The 24,084-nt window shown below is 45.4% G+C and overlaps 1 protein-coding gene across 3 annotated transcripts in view; it reads left to right on the top strand.

The window, feature by feature from the left end:
* The window catches only part of GRIA3 (glutamate ionotropic receptor AMPA type subunit 3), a 146,055-nt gene extending 122,236 nt beyond the window's left edge, over positions 1 to 23,819 (top strand). Inside the window, exons 13-16 of one of the 3 annotated variants that reach the window (XR_008974322.1) lie at positions 3,702 to 3,949; positions 4,510 to 4,624; positions 20,187 to 20,301; positions 22,330 to 22,469. Coding sequence is in view for 2 of the 3 variants with exons in the window: in XM_057425122.1 (XP_057281105.1) it covers positions 3,702 to 3,949; positions 20,187 to 20,301; positions 22,330 to 22,575 (609 nt within the window). In the remaining variant the exon portion in view is untranslated. Of the gene's footprint in view, positions 1 to 3,701; positions 3,950 to 4,509; positions 4,625 to 20,186; positions 20,302 to 22,329; positions 22,578 to 23,513 lie in introns of those variants that run through there. The other 2 variants (XM_057425122.1, XM_057425121.1) reach the window with 2 other exon arrangements.
* Positions 23,820 to 24,084: the final 265 nt, after the last annotated feature.

Genomic DNA, 24,084 nt, shown 5'->3' on the forward strand with positions numbered 1-24,084 from the left:
GCTGGGGTTTTATTGTTGAATGGATTGAAGAAAAAACTGCAGAGGTAAAGCTGCCTCATTCCCGCTGCCTACTGCACATGCACCCTGTCCAGCTGCACTTCTTGATGCTGCAGCATGTCGTGGGTTTGTTTGGTTTTTCATTTCAGTACTGGAGCCAACACACAGGAGAATGGGAATGACAGACAGTGTTAAAATTGTGGACTAATTGAATTGGCACTTTCTTTTAGACTGAATGCACTGCTCCCCAGAAGCAGTGTGCATTGAGGTACCAGTGAGTAACATGAAGTGACTCCTCAGAACGAGGAGGTGTTGAGGTGCATGTGGCTCATACTTCTGCATAAACATCTCCACATAAAGAAAAAGCCAGCATTATCGACAAAGCAAAGGCCAGCTCTATTTATATCCGCAGTAAGGCTGCCATAATGAAAAGACGCTTTAATGTGTCCCAGGGCCTGGATGAAACACTAAAAATGTTGCTTTTAAGAAAAAAAAGTGATAATAATATCCCCTTGAAATCCTGAGGAAATGTGTGTGGCAGACTTCTTGAGAGCAATATCAAAGAAATGAAATAGGAGTTGCAGAGCATAGGGAGTTACTGCAGTTATGGGCTTTGAATTGGTTTAAATCTCTGCTTTTAAGCTTTTTTTTCTAAATATCCCTTTAGAAGTAACACTTTAATGAGAGGGAAAATGTTTTACTGCCACTGAACTCTAGCAGATCTGTCAGACCGTACCTTATTTCAGAGTGTAAATCCTTTCTCTCTGGTTGCTCCTGTCTGGCCCCTCTTGCAGGTGTCAGACTCCTGGAGGGACTCGCAGGCAGGAATGTCTGCAGAGGAGGACAGATGGGTGATAATGTTCTTTCAGCACAGGATTTGCAGCTTTACACTTAGAAAGAAAATAAATTTTCCTTTTCTGAAAGTCTTTTAGGGGCTTCTGAGTTTTCTGGTCTGTTTTTTCTTTGGAGACAATTGGAAAATTGGAAAAAGTAAAATATTTACCAAAAATACTGTCTTTCATCTTTTTACATCTTTGACCAGCTTTAGTCAAGCTGTTTCATGTCATTTTGCAGGTGTAAAATGCAGCATTTCTGAGGAGGTTTGCAGGTTTCACAGCTCCTCTGGTGCCCCTGTCTCTTTCTCTAAGATGCTTCATCATAAATCATTATTTTGGCCTCATGGATTTAGGGGAATGGCTGCAGAGAGCAGCACTGACCAAGCAGGACTCGGTGGCCAGAGCCCGTTACCTCCCTGGTCCCCACTCCAGGAACACCCATGGATGCTCATCCAGACTCCCCCAGCCAGGCTCTGGCTGCTCCAAAACCAACATGCACACCGTGCATCTTATTTTGACCTTTCCCAGTCAATACCTGCTGTGTTCATTTCCAGACTGCATTTTTGTCTACTTCTACTAGATCAGACCACTATACTCATTCAGTTAATTTGATAATAACAAGATACTATGAAAATCCCATTTGGCAGAATATGAGGTGGGCAATGATCACGTAGAAATGTACTGTTTTATTAGCTACATCATCCAAAAGAGTTAAGTGAAGGGAACAAACTATAAAGCTTAGGCTGTTTGTTAAAGCTGAAAAGAAATCTGGTTTTGAGTCGTGGAATTTGGTTTTTTGAAGCATGAATGATGATATTCACACTTTGCCCTTGAAGCAGGGAGTGTGCTTGGACCATTTGCAGCTCTGAGCATGCTGTTGGCACTCATCAGATAACTGTTATTATTAATAATGCACAGTTGTATTGGCAATTGCTTTTAGGTAGTCTGGCCAGCTGGAAAAGGGTATGAAAGAACTTGCTAAAGACAGACATTCCGGTAAGAGTTAGGAGATGAAAAGGAAAAGAAATTCTGGTTTATCTGTGTAGGCATGGTCTGCAGAGGAAAACAAGCAAAAGCATAGGTAATGAATGCACAGTTTTTGAATGCTAACCACTTTAGCTTGCTGAGAGATAGAGTAAAGCTGTATTTGTACCTTGGGACTCAGAGCTGCCTCTGCCCAAACCCAATGGCCCAAGGCTGGTGGAGGCAGCAAGCAACCACACTCCCCACCAAAACAGGGTTTTACCAGTGTAAGGGCCGTTTCAGGCCCCATTTATATCCCACTTTCTCTCACCACTTCTTCACTCCAGATGCTGGACAAATGCAGTCGTACAGCCCATCAGGCCAAACAGTGCTCTCAGTCAAAATCCCTGTTGCTTGTTTTTCACACCCACCACCCAGCCAGCTCCTAACGAAGCTGTGCTGTATTGTTGTCTCTCTGATTTCTTACTGTTGATTGGGCTGATTTTAATTGGTTTGCATTTTCACTTGTTTTTCAGCTCATCAAGAAGGGTAATTAAAATAAAATCTTGCCCTCTGTGCTACTCTCCATCCATCATAGCAACACTAGCTGAGCCTGTTAATCTGAAGAAGGGTGAAGGCAGGGCTTACTCCTGGCGCAATGTTTGGAGGCTGGTTGTTAAGCATTGCATTACTCAAGACACATTAAATTGTCCAGAATAAGGAGGAAACGTGTCTCAGTCATCAAGCTGATGGACATTAACAGTCTTCTGCCACGAGTTAGTTAAATTCAAACTAGATTTAGCTACTGCCTGCCTCATTCCCATTCTGCAAGGAAAACTATGGACAGGAAACTAGCAAGGAGTAGGAGGCATAAATTCCAGATACCCACAGCTTGGACCAAAAGCCTTATATAAATCCTTTGGATTTCTAGACTTTAGACAGTTGGCATTACAGCCTTCTGTCGACCAAGCAGAAAAGTTTAACTGGTAGTCCAGGATACGAATGCTTAAGAGTCTGGAGGTGGCTTTAAGATCTGAGGGCGGTTTAAATGTTACTGGTTGGGAAGAGGGAGAAGGGGAAGTAACACATTTCTCAACATTGCCAGGTTTACAAAACCTGTATGCTGAGCTAGAGGCTGTTAGGATTGGCTCAGTCTCAAAATGAGGAAAATGGGAGAAAACAGATATATCTACATGACATGCATGCAGTTAACAGCAAGTTTTTTTCAGCTTATTACTAATATTTGTGTTTGTTGTCTTAGGAAAATGTGAAACTGAATTTTGAAAGTTTTACTATTGCTTCATAAAGGCTTTTGTAATTAGTATTTGTATCTCTTATATGGACACCACTTTTAGAAGCCACGAAAGCTGTCCTGGATTTCTGTATCATAGACCTACCATCGCTGCTGTGAAAAGAGGACTCCTGCCTTGCTGGGAACTTGTAATAAGCAAATGTCAGTGTTTCCTAGCTGCAGGCTAGCACCAAAAACCAGTGCTGAGGATTGCTGTGGAGAGGAGAGGCTTCTTCTGCATCTTTTGGCCGTGATGAATGAGCTAGGATGTAACGAGCTCCCTCTGGTTCAGTAGCAGAGCAGCATGCAGGCGGTTAAACCCACCGCAGAGCAGGAACTGAGGCGCTGGGATGGGCGCACGCTGTTTCTCATTCTGACTGCCAGTTACATGGCAATTAGTAAAATAAATAAATGAGAGGTGTTTTCCCCTCCCCAACCATTTTATGGCTTGGTTGTTATTCAGGGGCAATGTGTCTCTCTCCAAGCTATCTTGACTTCTTTATTTGTTAATCGGGTATAGGGTGTTCATTATACCGCTGAGCTAAGCCCAAGGAGCTCAGCCTTGTGCCCGTCCCAACGTGGCTCTTCCATTTCCCTCCTTTCATCTCTCCCAGAGGTCAAAAATAGCCGTCTACGAGAAGATGTGGTCGTACATGAAGTCAGCCGAGCCTTCCGTGTTCACCAAGACGACGGCGGACGGGGTGGCGAGGGTGCGGAAGTCCAAGGGGAAGTTTGCCTTCCTGCTGGAGTCCACGATGAATGAGTACATTGAGCAGCGCAAGCCCTGCGACACCATGAAAGTTGGCGGCAACCTGGATTCCAAGGGCTATGGTGTAGCAACCCCCAAAGGCTCAGCATTAAGGTGGGTGGAATAATATAACAATATCCATGTTGTTATAGTATTCCACCTACCCTGATGTATTGTGTTGTCATTTTCTTTCTTGTGGATTTTGAGGTAACTTTAAAGTTTAAAATCTTCAATATTCCATGGAGTTAAATAAGACGGTAAATTATGGTTTCAGTTATTTAATGCATCCATTTTTTTTAGTGTTCTCTTCGTGTTGTCCTCTCTGATTGTTTGTTGCTGTTTTAATTTTACAGTTCAATGGCTTTTTCAATTTAAATGGTAAAAGCCGAGTTAACCTGCCATATGTGACGAATGTTAACTGCATGATGTGGTGTTCTTGTTACTTTTTTTCTCAAAGACGATTTCCCCATCCCGCACACTTCAGTTTTGAGCAGATGTTATCCTCCATGCCACCTTCCAATATTTAACCCTGTATTTGCTGTACAGACATTTTGATAGCTCCACGTTCTGTGAAATTTTAGCCAATTTGTCCTCTTGTGCTCCTTTTTTTATACGTTACGATTTCCTAAGCATTTGTGCATTTTTTCTTACAAGCTATGTTTTATCGTTTCAAGAAATGCTGTTAACCTGGCAGTATTAAAACTGAATGAGCAAGGCCTCTTGGACAAATTGAAAAACAAATGGTGGTACGACAAAGGAGAGTGCGGCAGCGGGGGAGGTGACTCCAAGGTCAGCCTCAATGTCACCACAATCGGGTACCTTAGCAAAGAGTAATCGGCAAGGCTGTTATTTCACTTCTCAAGGACAAAAAAAAATATCAAAAATCACAAAAAAGAATGTGCATTAAAACCATTTGAATCATTCTGGTGGGGAAGAAAAACCATTTGCTCGGCCAGTAGCTCTTTCAAAGAAACGGTCTTATTTAATATCATCAACAGGCTTGGTCAAGCTTGGAAACCTTATTTAACTAACAGATAGAAAGTCTAGTCTTGGTGGGACCTACACAGAGCAAATCAGTACTTGTAACTGTACAAGGAACCTTAGGCTTAGTATGGCATTTACATCTGGCCACCATACTAAGCCCTGAGGAGAAGGCTTCAGTCCTTCCCCATGCTTTAGCTGTGATGCAGAGTGGTTTTTGAGAGGCTTTTTTTTTGCCAGCACAGACATGGAGGTGAGGGCTTCCTTCTCCTTCGTTAGGGAGGGCTCAAGCAAACCAGTACCAGCCCACACCGCTTTGCTGGGCTGAACTGGTGCCACCAGAGGTCCTGGGAAGAAGCCTCGTCTCTGGAGGAGAGCTGCATGTATGGGTCTGTAGCTCAGGAAAGGAAAGAGTGGCTGCTCATCTAATTGCAGTGTGGGGTTGAGAGAAAAGACAATTGTAGCAAAGACATGTTACACAGAGATAGATGGCAGTTACCTGTTAATGGTAAAATAATAGCAGTGATGGTAATGTGTAAGGAGCTAGAGCTTGCAGTAGGTGAAACTGAAAGGTATGTTGCTTGCTGCAGGGAAGTGTGTTGATGCACAAAACTGGAAATGAATCTCAAGGGAAGAGGCTTTGGTAGTTTTGCTTAGACTATTCAAATGTCACCTTTGGTAGGCCACTGACGAGTCTTCTGCACACACCTGTGCAGGAGCACTGCATCTGTGTTTGCTGTGCTTTTCATACAGGCATGAATTAAAATCCCAGCTCCAGTGACAGCAGTGGCAAAGCTGTCACTGCCTTGTGCTGAGCCAAGGCTTCCCTCAGCCTCCCAGGCAGCCTGTAGGGTAGTGACACTTTCAAAGTTGCTTTCTTGAGCTCCTGTATTACAAAACCAGTGTGCTTTCATATTGCCAGCCTTAACACTGGTAATTTCCGTGGTCTTTAGCCTGGTGAGGAGAAGCTGTAGCTAGAATAGGCTGGGTACAATTGGTCACCTTGGGTACAGGAATTACAGGTAAATTAATTTCAAATACCCTGTTATACTGAAAAGCACTGAGATTAATTTTCATAGTGACACTCTCCTACAGCTAGTAAAACCAGTTCCTTAGGAACAGTAACTCCTAATCTCTCTTATGAAAATGCTCCAGGTTTGGTGCAAAATCAATAATAACAGTATTTTCAGTAAACTGCAGTTTCGGACAATTACTGCAAATTACTGCTGCATTCTATTAATAAGAGTTGCTTACAGTTGGCTACGTAGCAAATTGCTCAGCTACTCATCTCTGATGTTAGCACAAGCCACTGTGTAATAATAAAGGAAGGAGAAGCTCTCGAACTCAGGTTTGATCAATAACTGGAGGTCTGCAGTGCTCAGCAGCAGCCTGAAGATGAGCATGAGCCTTTTATGCTTTCTAGCTCTGCTGCTCATCCTTCACATAACATTTATAAATAATGTTATACACGCCAGTATATTAAATGTTTAACATTCCCCTGGGATCCAGCACCTCATTGTCTCATGCTGCCTCCATGAAAGAAAACGCTTTGTACAAAGCAGCTTCAATGAACTCCGTTCCTTTGAGTTCATTGAATTAAGTCCAGCCCACTAATACTTTCAGCCCTCAGAAAATGTAACAGGATTTAAAAATGGTCACAATTAGGGCAGGGCCATTCTATTTTTTCCTTGTGCTGGAAGACCTTTTACAGAGAGCAATGCCATCCCTTGGCTCTGGTCAGGTAACGTTAAGGGAGTGGATTCTGGTCTGCTGTGGTAGCATGGTTCGGTATCCAGTGAAGAGGGAAGGGGTGCAAACACAATGTGTGCCTTGCTGGTTTAATCCATAAATCACAAAGCACTGTCTTCCTGCGGTTTGTCATAACATGCTGTGATGAAGGACTGCTTGTTTGTTTGAGCTGCAGACGTTGCCTCTCGGGGGCACGGCAGAAGTCCCCAGGGAGGAGAATGTGGGTCAGAAAAACCCTCCCACCGAAGACTAGACTGGGGGAGGCAGAGAAGGGGTTAGCTGTTATTTCCAGAGATGTAAATCAAAGGGCTTCTTTGTTATGAAGGTGGCTTTCTTTCCAGGTAGTGTTTTGTAGGCACTGAGTGCCACAGGCTGCAATGCTGCGGTGTTGCAGCAGATGGGGAGATGCCTTCCTGGGCACACACAGCCCCATTGACAGCCACTTAATGCCCAGTTCAGGCGTCCCCAGCCCCACAGGCACCCTGCTGCCCTCCTGAGAAGGTGAGCACTAGTGCTGCCCTCTGGGCACTAACAGCCCCAACACTCACTGACCTCTCTCTCCTCTCCTTCCTCCTATCAGAACCCTGAGTTGCCCTCATCGTCTCATCCCATTCTCTGGTTAATTGTTTCTATGAACATGGCTTCATTTATAGAGCATTTCAGAGGAGTCATGTCAAAATTGTTCTTTTTTTTTCCCCTTAAAGAAGGTGGCAGTTGGGGGGATCAAAGGGGATGGGGTGGTGAAGGTTCCTCAAGTAGAGATGTACACCTTGCACCCCGTCTCACAGGGCAGCACAGGGACCATTACTCACTCGGGGCAGCTTTCTCTACCGGCTGAGCTGACAGAACACCTCTCTCAGCTTCACCAGTAGAGACCAGGCTTGGGAAACAGCTGTCCCGAGTTTGTAATCAGCTGCTTTCTATCTACTGCCAAAGAGGTGTGTGTAGCTGTGAGCCATTGTAAACTGATGGTGCCAGTGTCTTAAACTGAATTCCTCTGTGCAGTCTGACATTCGAGCTTGTGCTGAAAGCCAGAGGTAAGTGTGCAGCCTGTTTACTTCTGCCAGTACCCAGCATTGTCCTGCACAGGACCCAGGACCCAGAAATGCTCTCCTAAGCTCCTCCCTGCGGTTAGCATGTGGTTCACCTGTACTTGGAGATGAATGCTTCCGAGTTGTGAGTTCACCTCTTGTTATTGTGCCTTTGTCACCAGTGGAGAATTAAACAGTCACTTCAGATTTCACAAGGATTTTGAGTTTTGTAGCAGGAAAAAGAAAAGGTATTCATACTGACTTCCTACAAGTTTTGGGATCTGTTTGGTGACACAGACTGCAAGGTTAGTCCTGGGAGCATCTTATGTTTGTGAGGTCCATGTGTACTTTAAGACTAAAAAGTTTGTGCTGTTTTATTGTTTTAAAGGCCCAAGCTGACACATGTCTCATTTTCAGTGCTACCAGTATATGCCAGCGCTGATGTGGAGCAGAGGGTGCCAGTCTGTCCTGCAGTGTCTTGCTGCCAATACTGCCCTGGTGAACGGAGTTACCCTTTGGTCCTTATTTAAGAAGCCCAAAAGGGAATGTGCTCCTCCATACATGATTTGTCTGTGATGCTTGTCAATATATGTGTGCTGACTTGGCTGGTGCAGACATTCTGGTACATGCATCAGAATGCGTTCACTTAGTGAGCATGGTTTTAGTTTCATCTGTTGGATTCATGGTAAATAATACCATCTTCAGATTCTCCGGTACATGTGAGCTGAGTTCTCAATCGTGAGAGAATGCAAAATAGCAGTTATTAAAAAAAAAAGCCAAACATATTCCAGGAAATATGTTACAGTGTATTTGGATTTAGTTTGGAAACTAATTATTTTGTTTATTATACAATCCTATCTGAGTGCTGGCTGAATAGGAATTGAACAAGCGGTAGACAAAAGGGGATGCAGACGGTGGTAGCAGGCTGAGTGACTTAAGTGAAACTAATTATTCAGCTGCATAGGAACAATTTTCTGCTAAGATAAATTTCTGTAGTTCTGCTGTTGATACATTTCTTGTATTCTTACACCTTCCCGGTAACATTTAATGATAACCAACACAGAAGGAGAATGTTTGAGTGCTCCATCTCGCCAATTTTGCATGCCAAGATTCCTTACTAATTATTTGACTTACTTTCTTTAATATATTCCTTTTTAGGCTGATATCTCTTTTGGAGTACATCTGAAATGACACGTGATGCAATACTACTCCATTTCTCAGTTGTTTCTTTTTAATCACAGGGTTACTTTTCCAGTGTGCCAGTTGAGTTCTGCCCTCAGAGCCACGCTCCATAAAGCATCACATTGTCAAGCCCTTCTGAAATGGGAGTATGGCCATTAGCAGATGGAATTTGTTCCTCCATTTCTTTGTGCTGTTTTGCTTTGATACATTTTCAGCACAGCCATCAGCATTTGTGGCATAATTTTTTTAAGTGGCATATTTTTAGAAGAAATCTGTTCTGCATTACTTTAGATGATACCTGACATCTAAAGAGCGCCATTGCCAAACGTGCTCTGCTTTAAAGAGGACATTTTCCCAAGGAAGTATTTCCCAAGTTTCCCTAAGGAAATGGCTATCTTAAAAAGATGCAACTCAATTTATTTGAGCAGTTTGTTTGAAATTATGTTAATCAGCATGAATTTACTTGCCACACATTCTATAGGCCTGGGTTATGAGCTGGAAAAAAGACAAAATGGCTGGTCAGAGCCAGCGACAGTAGCACAGAGCTAATTCATGCTCAGAGCTAGGAAAGTAATACGAAATTATCGTATTGTGCAATTTAGTGATAAAGCAAAAGAATACTTTAAAAGGAAGACATCAGAGTATTTGTTTAATTGACAGCTATTATTTTATAGCATATTAGAAAATAATACTGTGTATGCTTTGTGCCAATAATGAAGTCTTAATGCTCTAGGAGTTCATTGGAGCATCTCAGAGCATTGCCAAGAAGGGCAGAGAGCCCGCTCTGGTTTGAAGAAATATCTGTGCTGTTTGAGGGTATTTTCCTGGGATTGTTACTAGGAGACTCAGAATGAGAATTTGGGATGAGCAGGTTGCCCAGGCTGGTAGAGTCAGGGCTGGCATCTGAGAATTAGGAACTGCTTTGTTTTGCCTGCATAACCTTTAGCATTGCGAGAACTAGCTTTGCTGCCTTGTTGAAGGTGGAGCTGAGTATGCAAGGAAACGTGCTTGTGCAGTGTTACTGTGGGAGAGTCAGGCCTCGTGCAGAGGTACTAATCCTGCCTTCATGGCCATAAGGAATCTTAGAGAAAGACTTATGACTCCTGGACTCATTTGGATAATAACTGTGGTGCTGAATGGTTAATATCCATAAATTGTTTCCGTGAGTCATTTGTCCTGCATTGTAAGCATCAGTGTGGGAAAAGCCAGGGCACAGCCCCTTGGGACTGGAGAAGGAAAAAGGAAAATGAGCAGCTCAAAGTGGGGCTTCCAGCAGTGGGAGCAGGTCACTTCCTTTGACCATCTCCCTGGGGGTCTGGGCTTGGATGTTTCCTCTTTAATGGTAGCTGCTGTCACTTTGCATACAAAGGGAAAAGTAAATGCCTTTCTTCTTCTTCTTCAAAGTAATTCTGCTGTTTCAGCATTGAGCTCACTTTGGAGGACGCAGGCACTTGTGCTTCTCTGGTGGATTTCTGTGTGCTCGCCAGCACTGTAATCATGGGTCGGACACCTCTAGCTTTATACAAGCGACGTAGCTGTTCTTTGAGAGTCTTGTGTAGCCTTTGGAGTAAGCAGCACCTGCCTGAGGAGCCCGAGAGCAGGAAGCAGAAGAAGCCATCCCAAGAGGAATATAAATCGTAGAAGATGGGGGGGAAAATGGATGTGTCTAGACTCAAGAGAAAGAGAAGGTGAGGGGATAGCCCACGCACAAGGTAAGTTGAGTCTCTTGCTCATATCCATCCAGGTTAGAAGGATCCAGGCAATGACAGGACAGATCCCTGTTAGTTCAGATGTTGTAGGGTTGAGCGTGATACTAAGCATCTGCCCTCCCTTATTCTGCCTCCCTGTGTGGGTAGTCCTTCCTCCCCCCCCCCCTCGGCGCATCATACCTCCAGTCTCAGGCACTGCTGTGAATGAACTACAGTGACTTGTTACGGCTTGCATTTCCTAATCCAATAGGCACATATTATTGCATTAGCACTTGGCATCTCTATTAGATTACGATACTGTTAGTACAGAGTTTAATTTGTTTGAGCTACATTTATGAAACATATAAATATACTTTCCTAGAGACAGTTGCTGCTGGCAAACACAGGCTGCAAACTCTCTGCAGGATCTTGCAGTTTCAGCTGGGAACACCTCTGGCTCTGTGCAGGTGTATTCAGAGTGTGAGTAGGTGTCACAGTGACATTGTGCATCTGTGTATGTCTTCCAGTTAAAACATGGAAATTTAAAGTGCATACCAAGTTACTACAAGCAAAAAACCCACAGATCCCACAGGGATACAGTGATTGCTCCAGCCTGCCTTGAAAAAATAAGAGTTCTTTTGGCCAGTTAAGTGTTTCTTAAACACTGTTTATGGAAAACACATGAAGACTAGAACAAATTTCAGTTACAAAGAACTCTTGCAGCTACTAATTACTCAGCAGTAACTAAAAGAACATCCCGACAGATCATTTGCCTAGTGCTGAAATGGCTGTGCTGTGTTCAGCACCCTTTGCAAAGCCTCTGGTTTTGCAGGCATTTGCCATCAGAGCCAAACTGCGAGCAGTGTGCCTGTGCAGGAGTCACTAAGGCCCTCTGAACAAAAGCAGTCTTTACTGTCTGGCACCCCATGTCATGCTGCAGGAGAAGCCACTGCCTCTCTCCATCTCCCATAGCTGCAGGCTCTGTTGTGGCAGTACCACAGTGTAAAGAAATGCTAAAAACTACTTTGTGTGCTGTTTCATAGAGAAAATTTTGTCATCCCGTGACAGTACCAGAATGCACAAAAGAGGCAAAATGTGCAGCGACCTCCTGAAGGAGCGTCCTTGCCCAGCTGTGGGATGGCCCCAGATGAGCCCGTGGCCAGCGCTGGCAGCAGGAAGCTGCAGTCCTGGGGTGCTGCTCACTGGCACCCACAGCCTCGGTACCATCAGCAGCAGGAACCTCTTCTGGCTCTGCTGCTGAGGAAAAACAACATCCTTCTGCCGCGGGATTTATCACTGTGCCCAATGCCTCCGAGCACTGCGCCAGCCATCAGCATGCAGTGTGTTTCTTAGTGCCTGGGGATATATGGAGCTTGAGGCACTGAGTTTTAATCTTCTAATTTTGAAAGATCTTTGTCTTTTCAAACGAGATGGCTTCCGCTTTGATCCCTTCCTCTGCAAACCCATAAAGCATTTCAATCCCTCAAATGTTAAATCTTGTAGATGTGCAACTGCTGGTAGCACTGAGCAGCGAAAAAATGGTGCAGGTCTGAAGTGGTAGCGAAAAGCACCCAGGTGTTGATTTCTTAAAGTAGAAATGCTTTTTCCATGAATTCCATATTAAATGTACAGTGCGAAACACAGAAGATCACTTTCTGAGACAGAAGGCAACAAATAGGAATAGTGAGTGACTGTATGGTTTTCTGCTTTTATTTTCAGGGCTCCTGCTCAAAGACACTGCTAAATTGGTAAATTATGACAGGCAGATAGATGTGAGCTCAGAAAGAGGAGCTCTTGGACAATGCATTCACCCGCAAGTTTTGTATCCAGTCAGAAGCTATTTCAGTAACAAGATCTGACAAAAAGCCCATTCAGTAGTTACAGATCAGGCTGGGATTTATAGAGCTTGGGGGAATAAAGTGCCTTATTTGATTTAGATGGGTCTTTAACCTCAAGCAATGCCCTCTAGAGAATAATCACTGGTATCACTGATTTGGTATCACTTCCTGGGCTGTTTCTATCTTTATATTTTAACGATACTAAGGTGGTTGTTAGTGAGATTTTTATGCTATCCTGTCAAATTAAGCTGAGTACCCCCACTTCACTTCTGCATTTGTCAGTGCCCTGTGGGGCCATGCAACTGGCTCAGGGACCCAGTGGGGGGCCACTGGCCTTCTGGCCCACTCAGGTCCCATGAGCAGGACTGGAGGCCCCATTAACATCACCTTCCTTTCCGCCCATCAGAGCTGAGCAGGGAAGGCTGGTGATGTGGCACGATGGCTTTGAGGGGTTCCCTGTGGCGCTGCGTGTGTGGGGCTGAAATCTCGGTGCAGAGCAATAGTGCAGTCATTCGAGGTCATTCTCCCTGTCCCCTTCAGATATTTACCTTTCAGAGCATGGTAGAGGTGACGCTTCCCATGTGTCCACAGCAAGCTTCCCCTGAAGCCAGTGGATTTTGCCAGTGATACCGACAGGAACAATTAATTCAGTGTTTTCAGTAGTTTTCCCCTAGAGGATTTTTGGAAGCATTCTGAATTAAGAAAACGCTTGTTTGTTTGTGCATTAGTCCACTTGCCTTTCCTCTGACAACACAAGGTGGATTTTAGAAACCTGAGCATTTAATGTCTAAACTGTCATTGCAACGTTGTTGGTTGGTTTGTGCTGACATCAGCAATCCCAGGGATGCTTCAGCCAGCAAGGACAGATTTGGTCATAAGAAACAAGAGAAAAACAATTGCTGCTGCATAAGTGAGAGTGCTGTAAATATGTCAAATTCCCAGATTAGGTAAAAATAACAGGGATTAAAAAAAAAAAAAACAAACAAGAAACCACTTTAAAATGTACTAACCAATACCTGGTAGCACAATGGACTTTTGCCTCCTTCACATCACTGGGATTTGGATTGGAGGGATGGAGCTCTTGGTCCGGCTGCACGGCTCAGCAAGGTTCTGCACGCTGACTTGGGGGGAGGATGTCACACTTCATTCATATTGCGCTATTCAGAGGACCAGATCTGCCAGAAACCTCCTGTGGCTTTTTGTTGCTCTGATCCCGCGACGGCAATAAACCTGGCCTAGCCAGATATTGGACCAGATTTACAGCTGCTCTGTGCCCATGTGGTGTGACACAGCTGGAGCCCAGGGGTGTCTTTGGTGATGTGATTTTGCCTCCCCTAATGTACCCAACCAGCCAGTGCCAGGGCACATCATAACACAAACAGCTTTGCTGTAAATACCGCATCCCTAGTGATGTGTGCCTGCTTTTCCATGGCACTTCTCCAACCAGAGTTACTTGCCATCTGATGTTGTACTGCCAGGAAAAAATGAAAAAGGGCATGCTAGTGACCACACAGGATTTTGCATTGTGGCAACGTGTATTAGCTACATGGGGCAGTCATGCTGCTGGCCTTCTAGCCAGAACTGTTAGCAATGGATGATGCTCCTGTTGGCCCTGTCTACAAGATGTTTGGAGCCAGCACCCACCTGACTTGTGAGAAGGATCTGGTGCCACTGGCCTTAAATTTCTTGCCTTCATCACTGAGAGAACTCTGTCCCTGAGTGAGATGGCACACACCCCTGCCCGGTGCCACTGGGGATGCAGATGTCCTGCCTGTGTAGCACTGCAGAAGCCAGTGAGCCCTCCTGCCTGGGTACCACTCATAGAAGCAGTGGAATTGTGGCAGTTGGAGTTCTTGCCTGGTGGTTGGCATCCTCCTGAGCCACCCATCCATCCAGGCATCCCTCCCTGGGCTGAGGTGCTGATCAGCTCTTCTGCAGCTTGTTCCCTTCTATCCTGATCCTCAGCTCTGGGCATGAGTGGAGGAAGGATGTTTTCAAGACCAGAGAGGAGCTCTCACTGCTGATGTTGTTCTGGTCTTCTTTCAAGCTTGTGGGTGATTTCTTCACTTCTACCCCTGAAAAAAAAATGCATTTGGACTGAAGATGCTGCAAGCAACAGTGCTGAGAAAATGCCATACTGTGCCCTGTACACCAAATAGTCTATGGAACATCATAAACCAGCTGATGATGGGTGAAAGGTCAGGGCAGCCCTCAGGCAGCCCTGCTGCCTAGGAGATGTGGTGGAATCCCTGTGCTGCCCACCCCATCCTGCACAACTGAGGAAGCCCTTTAATTAGTGCTCCAAAGAGCCTGTACTTGTTATACCTTTGCTCTGCATCTCCCTTTTCTGAAAGGTAGTGTCTAAGTGCTTTGAATTCTGAGCAATGGTTCGTGGTTTGAGGGAGCAGTGTGCTGTTTGCCATGTTCATCTGCTCTCCTTGGCAATGATCATTTTTGGGTATAACATTTATATTGCATCCATTAGAGCATAGAATGGGATGTGAATTATCCAAAGCTGTTCCAATCACCACTTAAATCTTTATGGATTGCAAGTAATAAACATAACTACAGTGTTGCTGAGACTTTATACCACTAAAACACCAGTTACACACAGCCAGTGAAATTCTACAGATTATTGGGTAAGATTTTCAAGTCCCAGAGTGACTTTTACTCCTAAATCTCAGCAACTCTTCTCTATATCACCTGCTGTGACTTGTGAGGACCAAACTAAATACTGGCTACAAAGCTGCTAGCATCGGTACATCCCATCCCATCCCAGTACATTCCTGGAAAACAGCCCTTTCCTGGCAAGATCAGGATGTTCCTTCATAAATTGACAGCACTTTTCCCAGAAGCTGCTCAGTCTCTTCTTTGCAGTGTGAGTTCATTCAGCAGAGGGTCCCATCTGCAGCACAGGCACATAAACATGATGGCCAGTAAATGGAATCAGATTGCCTAAAAAGCAGCCTGGCCAGATTTTTCTCTTGTATGTGGAACTTCAGCCTGCTGGGTCTCTTTTTTAAGCAGGACTTGGGAGGTTGGTGTCCTCAGCCATGGGGGGTGAAGTGCAGCAGGGAGAAGGCCCCAGAGCGATGCAGCAAAGGGAAGAGGACATTGCCTTTGAGATGGTGTTGGTTGCGTTTGGAAAAAGACTGGCACAGCTTAGTTTCTAACAGTAACTGATGGCTGGAGAGGGAGGTGATGCAGCCAGCACCCAAGTGCGTGTCCTAGCAGGGGAGCAGAAAAACCAAACTGCTGAAACACCAATGAAACCCACCTCTGTCCCAGGTGTAAAATGATGTTTGCAGCCAGCTCTGATGAAGTGAAGCTTGTGAGAACAGATGGGCACTGATCTTCTTAAAGTCACGCCTCTCAAATAAATCAACCATAGCAAATGGCTTAATTTGCTATCTGGGGCAATACTGGTCCATATGAGACTCCTGGTACCATTTCTCCAGTAATTTGTAGATGTCAGCAAAAAAACATCTTAGCAGGGTTTGGTAATGCTGCCCAACAGACCCAACCTCGTGTGGTTAAGCCTGGATAAGCCAAACCTACTAAATCTGGATGAAAAGCATAAGCAAGCAAACAAAAATATCGTTCAGTTATGATGAGGAAGAAAAGAACTGCAAGTTTCTGTGACATCCAGAACACTGACATCCTGATCCTAATTGCCTCAGTGGGCATACGGAGCACAACAAGAGAACAACAAGAACATTTTCCTTTGATAAAAGCAACCAAACTAATAGAGCTGGTCTGCAAACCACACAGGGGGGAGATGAAAAAGAATGCTGCCATGAATTAAAGCAGACAAAAACCAGCTGAAGCCACCTGGGAAAGGGCTGAAGACCTCATAGGATATCCCATACAGCCCAACAGCAACCTAATTAAATAGGCAGCTGGAAAGCACAAAATTACCCCAGGAGAAAGTTGAGGAAATGGAAGTCTATTGAGATAGAGACCCAGAAACTGAGGAAATGATCCTCTGAGCTGGTTTTGGGCAGCACAGTTGGCCAGGGAGACAGGTAGGCAGTTGGGACTCAGCCTTCCCAGGGGATCTGGGCTTATTTAGTCTATGTTCCTCTGCCTCTAAGGCAATGAAAGAAAATCCCTTCTCAAACAAACGGTGCCAGGGCAAGCTATGAAGAATCCTCCTTCTGCAGCCAAGATCCCTCACTCCCAGAAGAACCCTGCGCTTTGCTCTACAATAGCAAATGAAAACACTTTTCCATCTTTGCAGCTTTCAACCTGCCAGCATGGGCAAGGTGCTGGTGCTGCCTGAGGACCTCCTTTGGGAGGGGTTATGTCGCAAGCCAAGGCACAGTGTGGAGGATTCACATCCAATGTGCACTGGTAAAAACGCCACGATCCAGACCTCCATGGGGATCTCAGCCAAAGCCATGCCTGACTCTGTTAAATGGAACAGACCTAGACAGCTACTCAGAGATGAGCAGTCAGAAAATGCACCAGCAGCCAGGCTCACTTTTCAATGCGTTTACTTACCTTGGGAATCTGGGAGCTGATGGGTCCATCCCACACCAGCTTACATTGTACCCCCATGGATGACATGCTGGACCAGGGGCTGCAAGAGACATCACGTCTTCTCCCACCATCAGGTCCCTCATACCGTGCTGCACCTGGGAGCAGATCATGCATCAAGAGTTCTTGAGATAAATTTCCTGGAAGCAGACAAAATTGTTCCTTAGGACTTTGACTGAACAAGCTGCATTGTGTGCTACACAAATTTGTGTCTTGCCTAGCACATCGAGAGGGCTGCTTCGCCTTGGTACACGCTGTTCATCCCAGTGCAAAACAGCAGAGCTGCGGGAGGCCGGAGCTCGCTCAGGCACTAAGTCCTCATTGTCTGTGTGTTGGAGGTATGGGATGGGCTCAGGCAGGGGAGGATAGGCACCAGCTATTGCTTCATGTCAGACTTGCTTCCAGCAATTCCTCCTTACATGGTCCTTACACAACCTGTCCATCTTCTGGCAGCCACCTGCAGTCATCCGCATGCCAAGCCTACAGCATGGAGCTCTTACGGCACAGGAGTGGCCCAACATGGGTACAGCTCCTCCAGCAAAGGGTTGGTGGGTCTGAAGCGTGCAGCAGCTCCTCAGCACTTGTTCTGCTTCTCCTACCAAGACAGAGGGACAAAGCAAATCACTTCAACCTGGGCAGTACCTCACCTAACAAACAGGGCCATGACAAACTACAGTGAAAACCCCAGTTTAGGCAAATTCCCATCTGTTTAGTTAAGATAATTTTAGTTTACTACTACTTTTTTCTTCCTTGGCAATTGCGTGTGTGCAATTAGCTGCAATCTTGCCTCTAAAAAAAAATATAAAGCACCCTAATTAGCATATTAAGCCTCCTCATTTCCCAGTACTGTATAATGTTGTGAAAGCTAATCTATAATGTATTGGGTACTATGCAAATTCTCTGCACTCCATACGGGGTTTATAAAGGCATGCAAATTAAAAATAGGGTTTGGAATAGGACTGGGGGGAGGGGAGAATTTGCACAATAAAAAATGCGGATAGGAGGAAAGGTGTTTATAACCTTCTCCCTATTGTTTGTGTATTCTCAGCTGCACAATGCTTTTCAAAGCGGAGAGATGTATTGCATAAAAATCTCTCCAAATTGGATAGTTTTTAAATGAAATTTAAATTGAGAGCGCTGTTCTCTAAGCAATAATCCACACCACGCTTTCTGCTGGGGTTTGTAACGGGTCGGTAAAGGCATTCAGCTTCCACTGACTTGCATTGCAATCATGCACGGCTTCTTGTAGCATCTTTGCCTGGGTGTCACCAGCAGCCTCATCGCAACACAGCTGCCCAAGGAGGGTCCAGAGGGGTGGTTTGGCCAGGACCTGGCAGGTCCCCAGCAGCATAAACTAACGGGGCTGGTGCATTACCTGCAGCACCCAGGGAGTTTGCAGTGCCTGTGGAGCGTGCTTTGATCCTGTTGATGTTTTTGTAGCCCTGCCTATAGGTGATGCAGACATAGCAGTGGTACAGCTGGGCTTTTACGGTGCCGCTGGCTGGTGGTGCAGCGGCTCCGTGCGCGCTGCCGGAGCCGAGCCAGCGCACGCAGTCTGTCTCGTGCAGCTTGTCACTGCCTCCCGTCGGCTGTGCCTGGTTGGGTGCATGCAGCTTCCCTGACTGATGCTTAATTAGATTACAGCTGCTGCTTAAAATAGCCGGGTTATAAAAATAAAATCTTGGCTGGTGTCAAAGCAAGGCCTGCGCGGACCGGCGGGACGGATGCTGCCTCTGCCTGGCCAGCCAGGAAGCTCTGCTCACGCAGGCAGTGCCGCATCGCTGCCTCGGGCACCGGGGACCGGCGGTTCTCCTCACCTTGATGGGTTTTCCCTGCTTTTTGCTTCATTTATGTCATGGTACCCCACAGCCTGCCTTGCACAGGCTGTCCCCGCTCTGTGAGTGCTGCCCTCCAGGGCTGCGCCCCACGCCTGCTGTCCTCCCAGAGCACACACAGCTCCTCTGAGGGCAGTGCTTTTCCACATCAGCCACCAGCAGGGCTCACGGCCACCTTGCAGGCAGCTTTTTGGCAGATGAGAACGAGGCTTTTCTTCACCTGCTGCGTCTTCCAGTATCTACCCGTGAGCTCGAGGGCTGTGAGCCCTCCAAGCCTGTGGACATTGCCCTAAGTTACACTGTGTAATTAAGCTTGTAATTAGGTGGGTTTGTATAGCTCATGCTGCTCTTTCTACTGGGTCTGTCTACGCAGAGTCATGCACTCTGGGCAGAGGTAGGAGATAGATAGGCAGGGAGCAGCAGAAGCGAGAGGTGAGGCTGACGCCAGGGTAGACGTGGCTGAGCTCCTGCGTCTCCACTGACCGCAGGCATGGATGGACCCACAGCAGGGCACGTTGCAGGGCAGCCACGTGTGTGTCTGCCTAACGTTTTATCCCATGCAAAGTGTCACAGCATCATTAAGGATAAGGGCCCATTCCTTTCATTCTCACCAGCACAGCCATGGAGTGGAGATCAAGGCTGTTCAAGAAGGAACTGAAGACATCCCTGACAGAGGGAGGCTGCGTCTTGGAAACAGGCAGGAAAAACTCCAAGACATCACACAAGGAGGAAATGGAAATGGCAAAATCCAGCTGAGGACTTCTCAGGCACTGTTTTCCCACAGGGAAGGGATGGGTATGCTCCGATCCCCCTGGGCTTGCAGGCTCTTGGCAAAACCACAGTTAGCAGCTCCCTTCATTCTGCTAATCCTTCCCATTCTGACGCTTCCAGCCAGTGTTTCCATGTTCATTCATTTGTTTCATAAACGTCTGTATTTGCTTATTACCTGCTGCAGTTCCCTGGACCAGTGATGTTCAGGATGCAGGAGCTCCAGAGGAGAGCAGCGCCTGTGCGGTGCCTCTGAGCACGGCCTCTTAACAGTGACTGCAGCTGGTGGAACCACCCCCAGCAGGGAAACAGGCAGGAGGGATGGCAAAACCCCACCCTGGGGTTATTTCCTTTGCAGATGTACACACACACACGCACAATTACTCGTTGGTGGGGCTTTGCTGTCTGTTAGTGCAATACGAGGGGTCCTGCTAGATCAAACCCACCGTAAAGCTACTGTGAATGCCTGTGATTGCACCAAACTGGGAAATTGGACTTGCTTTGTTTCTAGTACCTTCATTTAACAGTGAGTGCCGATTACTCAAAGCGATATGGGCAGGACCTGGTAATATAGCATTACTGTAGCATTAACTTAAGGGGATGATCCAGTTGCCTGCAGTGTAAATACTTTGTGGCCAGGAACCCTGCTTTATCGCTTTGTATAGTTTTAAAGTAGTTTAAAGATTGAATAACATAAAATAACATAATATAATGTTATTTATGTTATTTCCCACGTGAAGAACTCCTGTAAACCTTGCAGTATTGAAACTCAGTGAACAAGGCATCTTAGACAAGCTGAAAAACAAATGGTGGTACGATAAGGGTGAATGTGGAGCCAAGGACTCCGGAAGTAAGGTCAGTCGCTGAAGGTCTTTTTGTACTGATTAGCAATCACATTTTGACCCACTGTTTGTTTATACAAAGAATGACTTTCAAAAGTTGATATTTACATTTTGAAGGTTGAAAGAAAAGAATAGGAAAAGATAATTAAGTCTCTGAACGTGACAGCATTTTTCTTGTACGCAGTAGCAGGCTGTAGTTGTAAGTATGCTTTACTATTTGAGTATTTTGCTAGAAGAACATGGAGGGAGAAGCCCCCAAAGCCTCCCAGGCTGGTACCTTCATTTAAGTGTGCAAGTTGCAGCACAGTCAGTGTGCATTATTCAGGCCAGCACCTTTTCTTATTTTCAGTTTTATTGAAGGAAACACATTTTTGTTTCAAACTTGTGACTTACTTACATTCTCTACATGTCAGTTTGGGGAACAGTAGCATGCTTGCTAAAGGTGAACAATTTCAGGACAGGCCTGTAATAAGGAAAAACAAATGCCCTTCCTGCCCTATTTCCCAATTCAATTTGAAACTGGTTTAATTTTTAAACAAATCTAGGAATCCTATAGGTAACTACGTAAAGAATATATGTTCTTTTTTATGCTGCTCTGAACCCTTTTGCTGCTGCACTGCCCTGTCCCACACTGAAGGACTGCTTTAGAGTCCAGTGGAGATCCCACCCCTGTGGTGGCAGTGGATAACCCAGTAGCTGCACACTTAAACTGCAGGAAGTATTTACTTACACCACTCAGCTTAAAGAAAACACAGGGGATTTTTGTTTTTAATGCTTATTGAGGCATTGAGGAGAAAAATCCTGTAGAAGTGCTGGGCTTGTTGGAGTAAAGGACGTTTTGAAAGGCACCGAAAGGAGGAGATATCCAGCTCCAGCTGAAATCAGTCACAGTCGAGTGCCTGACTCCCCTGGTGCCTTTGGAAGTGCTCTCTATAATCATTCAAACAGAAAACTGTAATTTGGAAGCACCCTCTCAGTGTTGGAGGACAATTTCAAGTTCCATCAAAGCCAATAATAAAAATTCATTGATTTCAGCTGGACTGGATGTTGCTCAGGGCACAGCCCTGTAGCTGGTGTCTGAGATAAACCTGGGATTGTGGGACATCTGAAAGCACAACAGCTGCAGAAGGAAACTAATTGAAAGGAGGTGTAAATGAGTAACAGCTTTAGTTTAAATGGCAGGACATTTGCTACCTCTACACAAACTGCCATGAAATGAACAGGTACTTGCAAGGTAGATAGTACTTTATTCTGACTATATGCAAGTATCTCCCTCCCTGAAGGTACTTCCAAACCTAGCTCTGTCAGCCAGTATCCCGCAGGCACAGCCCCTTGCATTATCTGCCCACCAGCATCAACTCCATCCACCCTGCGCAGCAGCAAAAGAGTTGCAACAATATTTAATATGATCACAGGGTCCTATTTTTAAAAATGCAAGCTTTCTCCCCCATCTGACATGTATTAAAGGGAGGTAAACCCTGGCCAGCCCTTTTTTGTGTTACAATGACTGGTTTTATTCAGGAGCTCATTCTCCCTTGGTTACCAAAGGTGCTAGTTTAGCTTAGCGCCCTGCTGCTTGACCTTAAAGTAACTGACCATCTTCCTAGGGTGGGTTTTTTCTCCTAACTGTTGAAAACAAGGTAGATAAGTTTAGCAGCGTCTCTATAATTTTATGTACATTCACCAAAACCAAGTGTTTTATGCTGTTTTAAACCTGCTGGTTTATGCAGCCACTGCTTTCCCCATAGAGCATTCCAGAGGGGTCTTTGCTACCAGGGATGCTTGGCTGTAGGCAGGTTTGCTCTGGGATGCCAAAGGCCTGGGGAAATCAGTGGCCACAATAACCTCATTGCCTTGGAGTCAGCCAGAGTTTCACCCACCAAAGGGTGGGAGACAGAGCAGTTACTGGGCTGCTGGGACGGGGGGAAAGCACTGAACGCCATGAGTGTAGTTATTCCAGCTAGAGTTAACTGTTAAATAGCCTGTTGTCTGTCTGTCTGCTCCTCACAGCTAAACTAACATCGCGGCTCGTTTCTCTTAGGACAAGACGAGCGCTCTGAGCCTGAGCAATGTTGCTGGGGTTTTCTATATCCTTGTTGGAGGCCTCGGGCTGGCCATGATGGTGGCACTGATCGAGTTTTGCTACAAGTCTCGGGCCGAGTCCAAGCGAATGAAACTCACCAAGAACACACAGAACTTCAAACCTGCCCCCGCCACCAACACCCAGAATTATGCTACCTACAGAGAAGGCTACAACGTGTACGGCACAGAAAGTGTGAAAATCTAGGGGTACGGCTGCGGGCCGGGACCTAAAACCCTCTGGGTTTTCTTTCTTTCTGGCTTTTTTTCAGCTGTGTGTGATCTTTGTTGTGTGAATTGGCCACTGCTGCAGAAGGGCTTGTGAAACATTGCCTGGTGGCCATCTCAGAGTATTAGTGATGTAAATGCCTTCCCTGAACAGAAGTAAGCTTGGTACCATCCTGTATTGTTAGCAGGGACAGCTGTCTTCATAGAATGATTGGAGTTGGAAGGGACATTAAAGCTATCTTGTTCTAACTCCCTGCCACGGGCAGGGACACCTTCCACTAGAGCAGGTTGTTCCAAGCCCTGTCCAACCTGGCCTTGAACACTGCCAGGGATGGCGCAGCCGCAGCTTCTCTGTGCCAGAGCCTCAGCACCCTCCCAGGGAAGAGCTTCTGCCTAATACCTAATCTAGATCTACCCTCTTTCAGTTTAAAGCCGTTCCCCCCTTGTCCTACCACTACACGCCCTTGTTAACAAGTCCCTCTTGTAGGCCCCATTTAGATATTGGAAGACTGTTACAAGGTCTCCCCTGAACCTTCTCTTCTCCATGCTGAAGTGAGTAACTTCTCTCTCCAGCATGGTGCTAGTTCAGTGCATATAAAAGAGTTGCTTTACAAAATATTGTCATCAGAATTCACACTTTCTTGCTAGTGACCTCTTCCCCTTTATTTTTTAAGCTATAATCAGGCCAGGTAAGTGATTTTAACAAGTCTCAAAGAAATCTACAACGAAACAGAAGAAGTCTACACTAGAAACCATAATTTCTAAAGCATCAAAAGTAGGGTTGAATTGCTGAAAAACTGAAGTCAGTTGAATTGCTGACTCTGTTGGCCCATCAGCCACAGACTGTGCCTCTCCCAGGCTGAGCTCACCTGCCCCTTGCCACCAGGAATTGATGAAATCTTTCTGGCTTTATTGTAGATCCTCACCCTGGCAGCACGCAAGAGGAGAAGCAGCAGAGAATGTGGCTACTTCATGGATTCGGACCACCTGAGCCAGTTGTACTCTCTCCGAGGTGTCAGGCATGACACGCGTTGATGATGGTGCAATGTACTTTTAATAGGAAAAACTGATATTTTTTTCCTTCAGTGCCTTATGGAAGACTCTGAGACTCACAACAATGCAAACCATCACTGAAATATTCTTGCTTTGCTTGAAAGAAGAAAAAGAAAAAAGGAGGAAAGGAAAAAGAGAAAAGGAAAGAAAATAGAAAAAAAAGAAAAGAAAAAAGAAAAGAAAAGGAGAAAAAAGCAAAAGAAGAGAAAAAAAAGAAAAGAAAAGGAAAGGAAAAGAGAAAAAAAGAAAAAAGAAAAGAAAAGAAAAGGAAAAGAGAGAAAAAAAGAAAAAAAGAAAATAAAAGGAAAAGAAAAGAAAAAAGAAAAGAAAAGAAAAGAAGAAAAGAAGGAGAAAAAAAAGAGGGAAAAGAGAAAAAGAAAAGAGAAAAGGAAGAGAAAGAAGAGAAGATAAGGAAGGAGAAAAAGAGAAAGAAAAG

Source organism: Pezoporus wallicus, unplaced genomic scaffold (genome assembly GCF_028554395.1).
Source record: "Pezoporus wallicus isolate ANWC-B61680 ecotype Strahan unplaced genomic scaffold, APGP_CSIRO_Pwel_v1 scaffold_6445, whole genome shotgun sequence".
Taxonomy (NCBI): Eukaryota; Metazoa; Chordata; class Aves; order Psittaciformes; family Psittacidae; genus Pezoporus; species Pezoporus wallicus.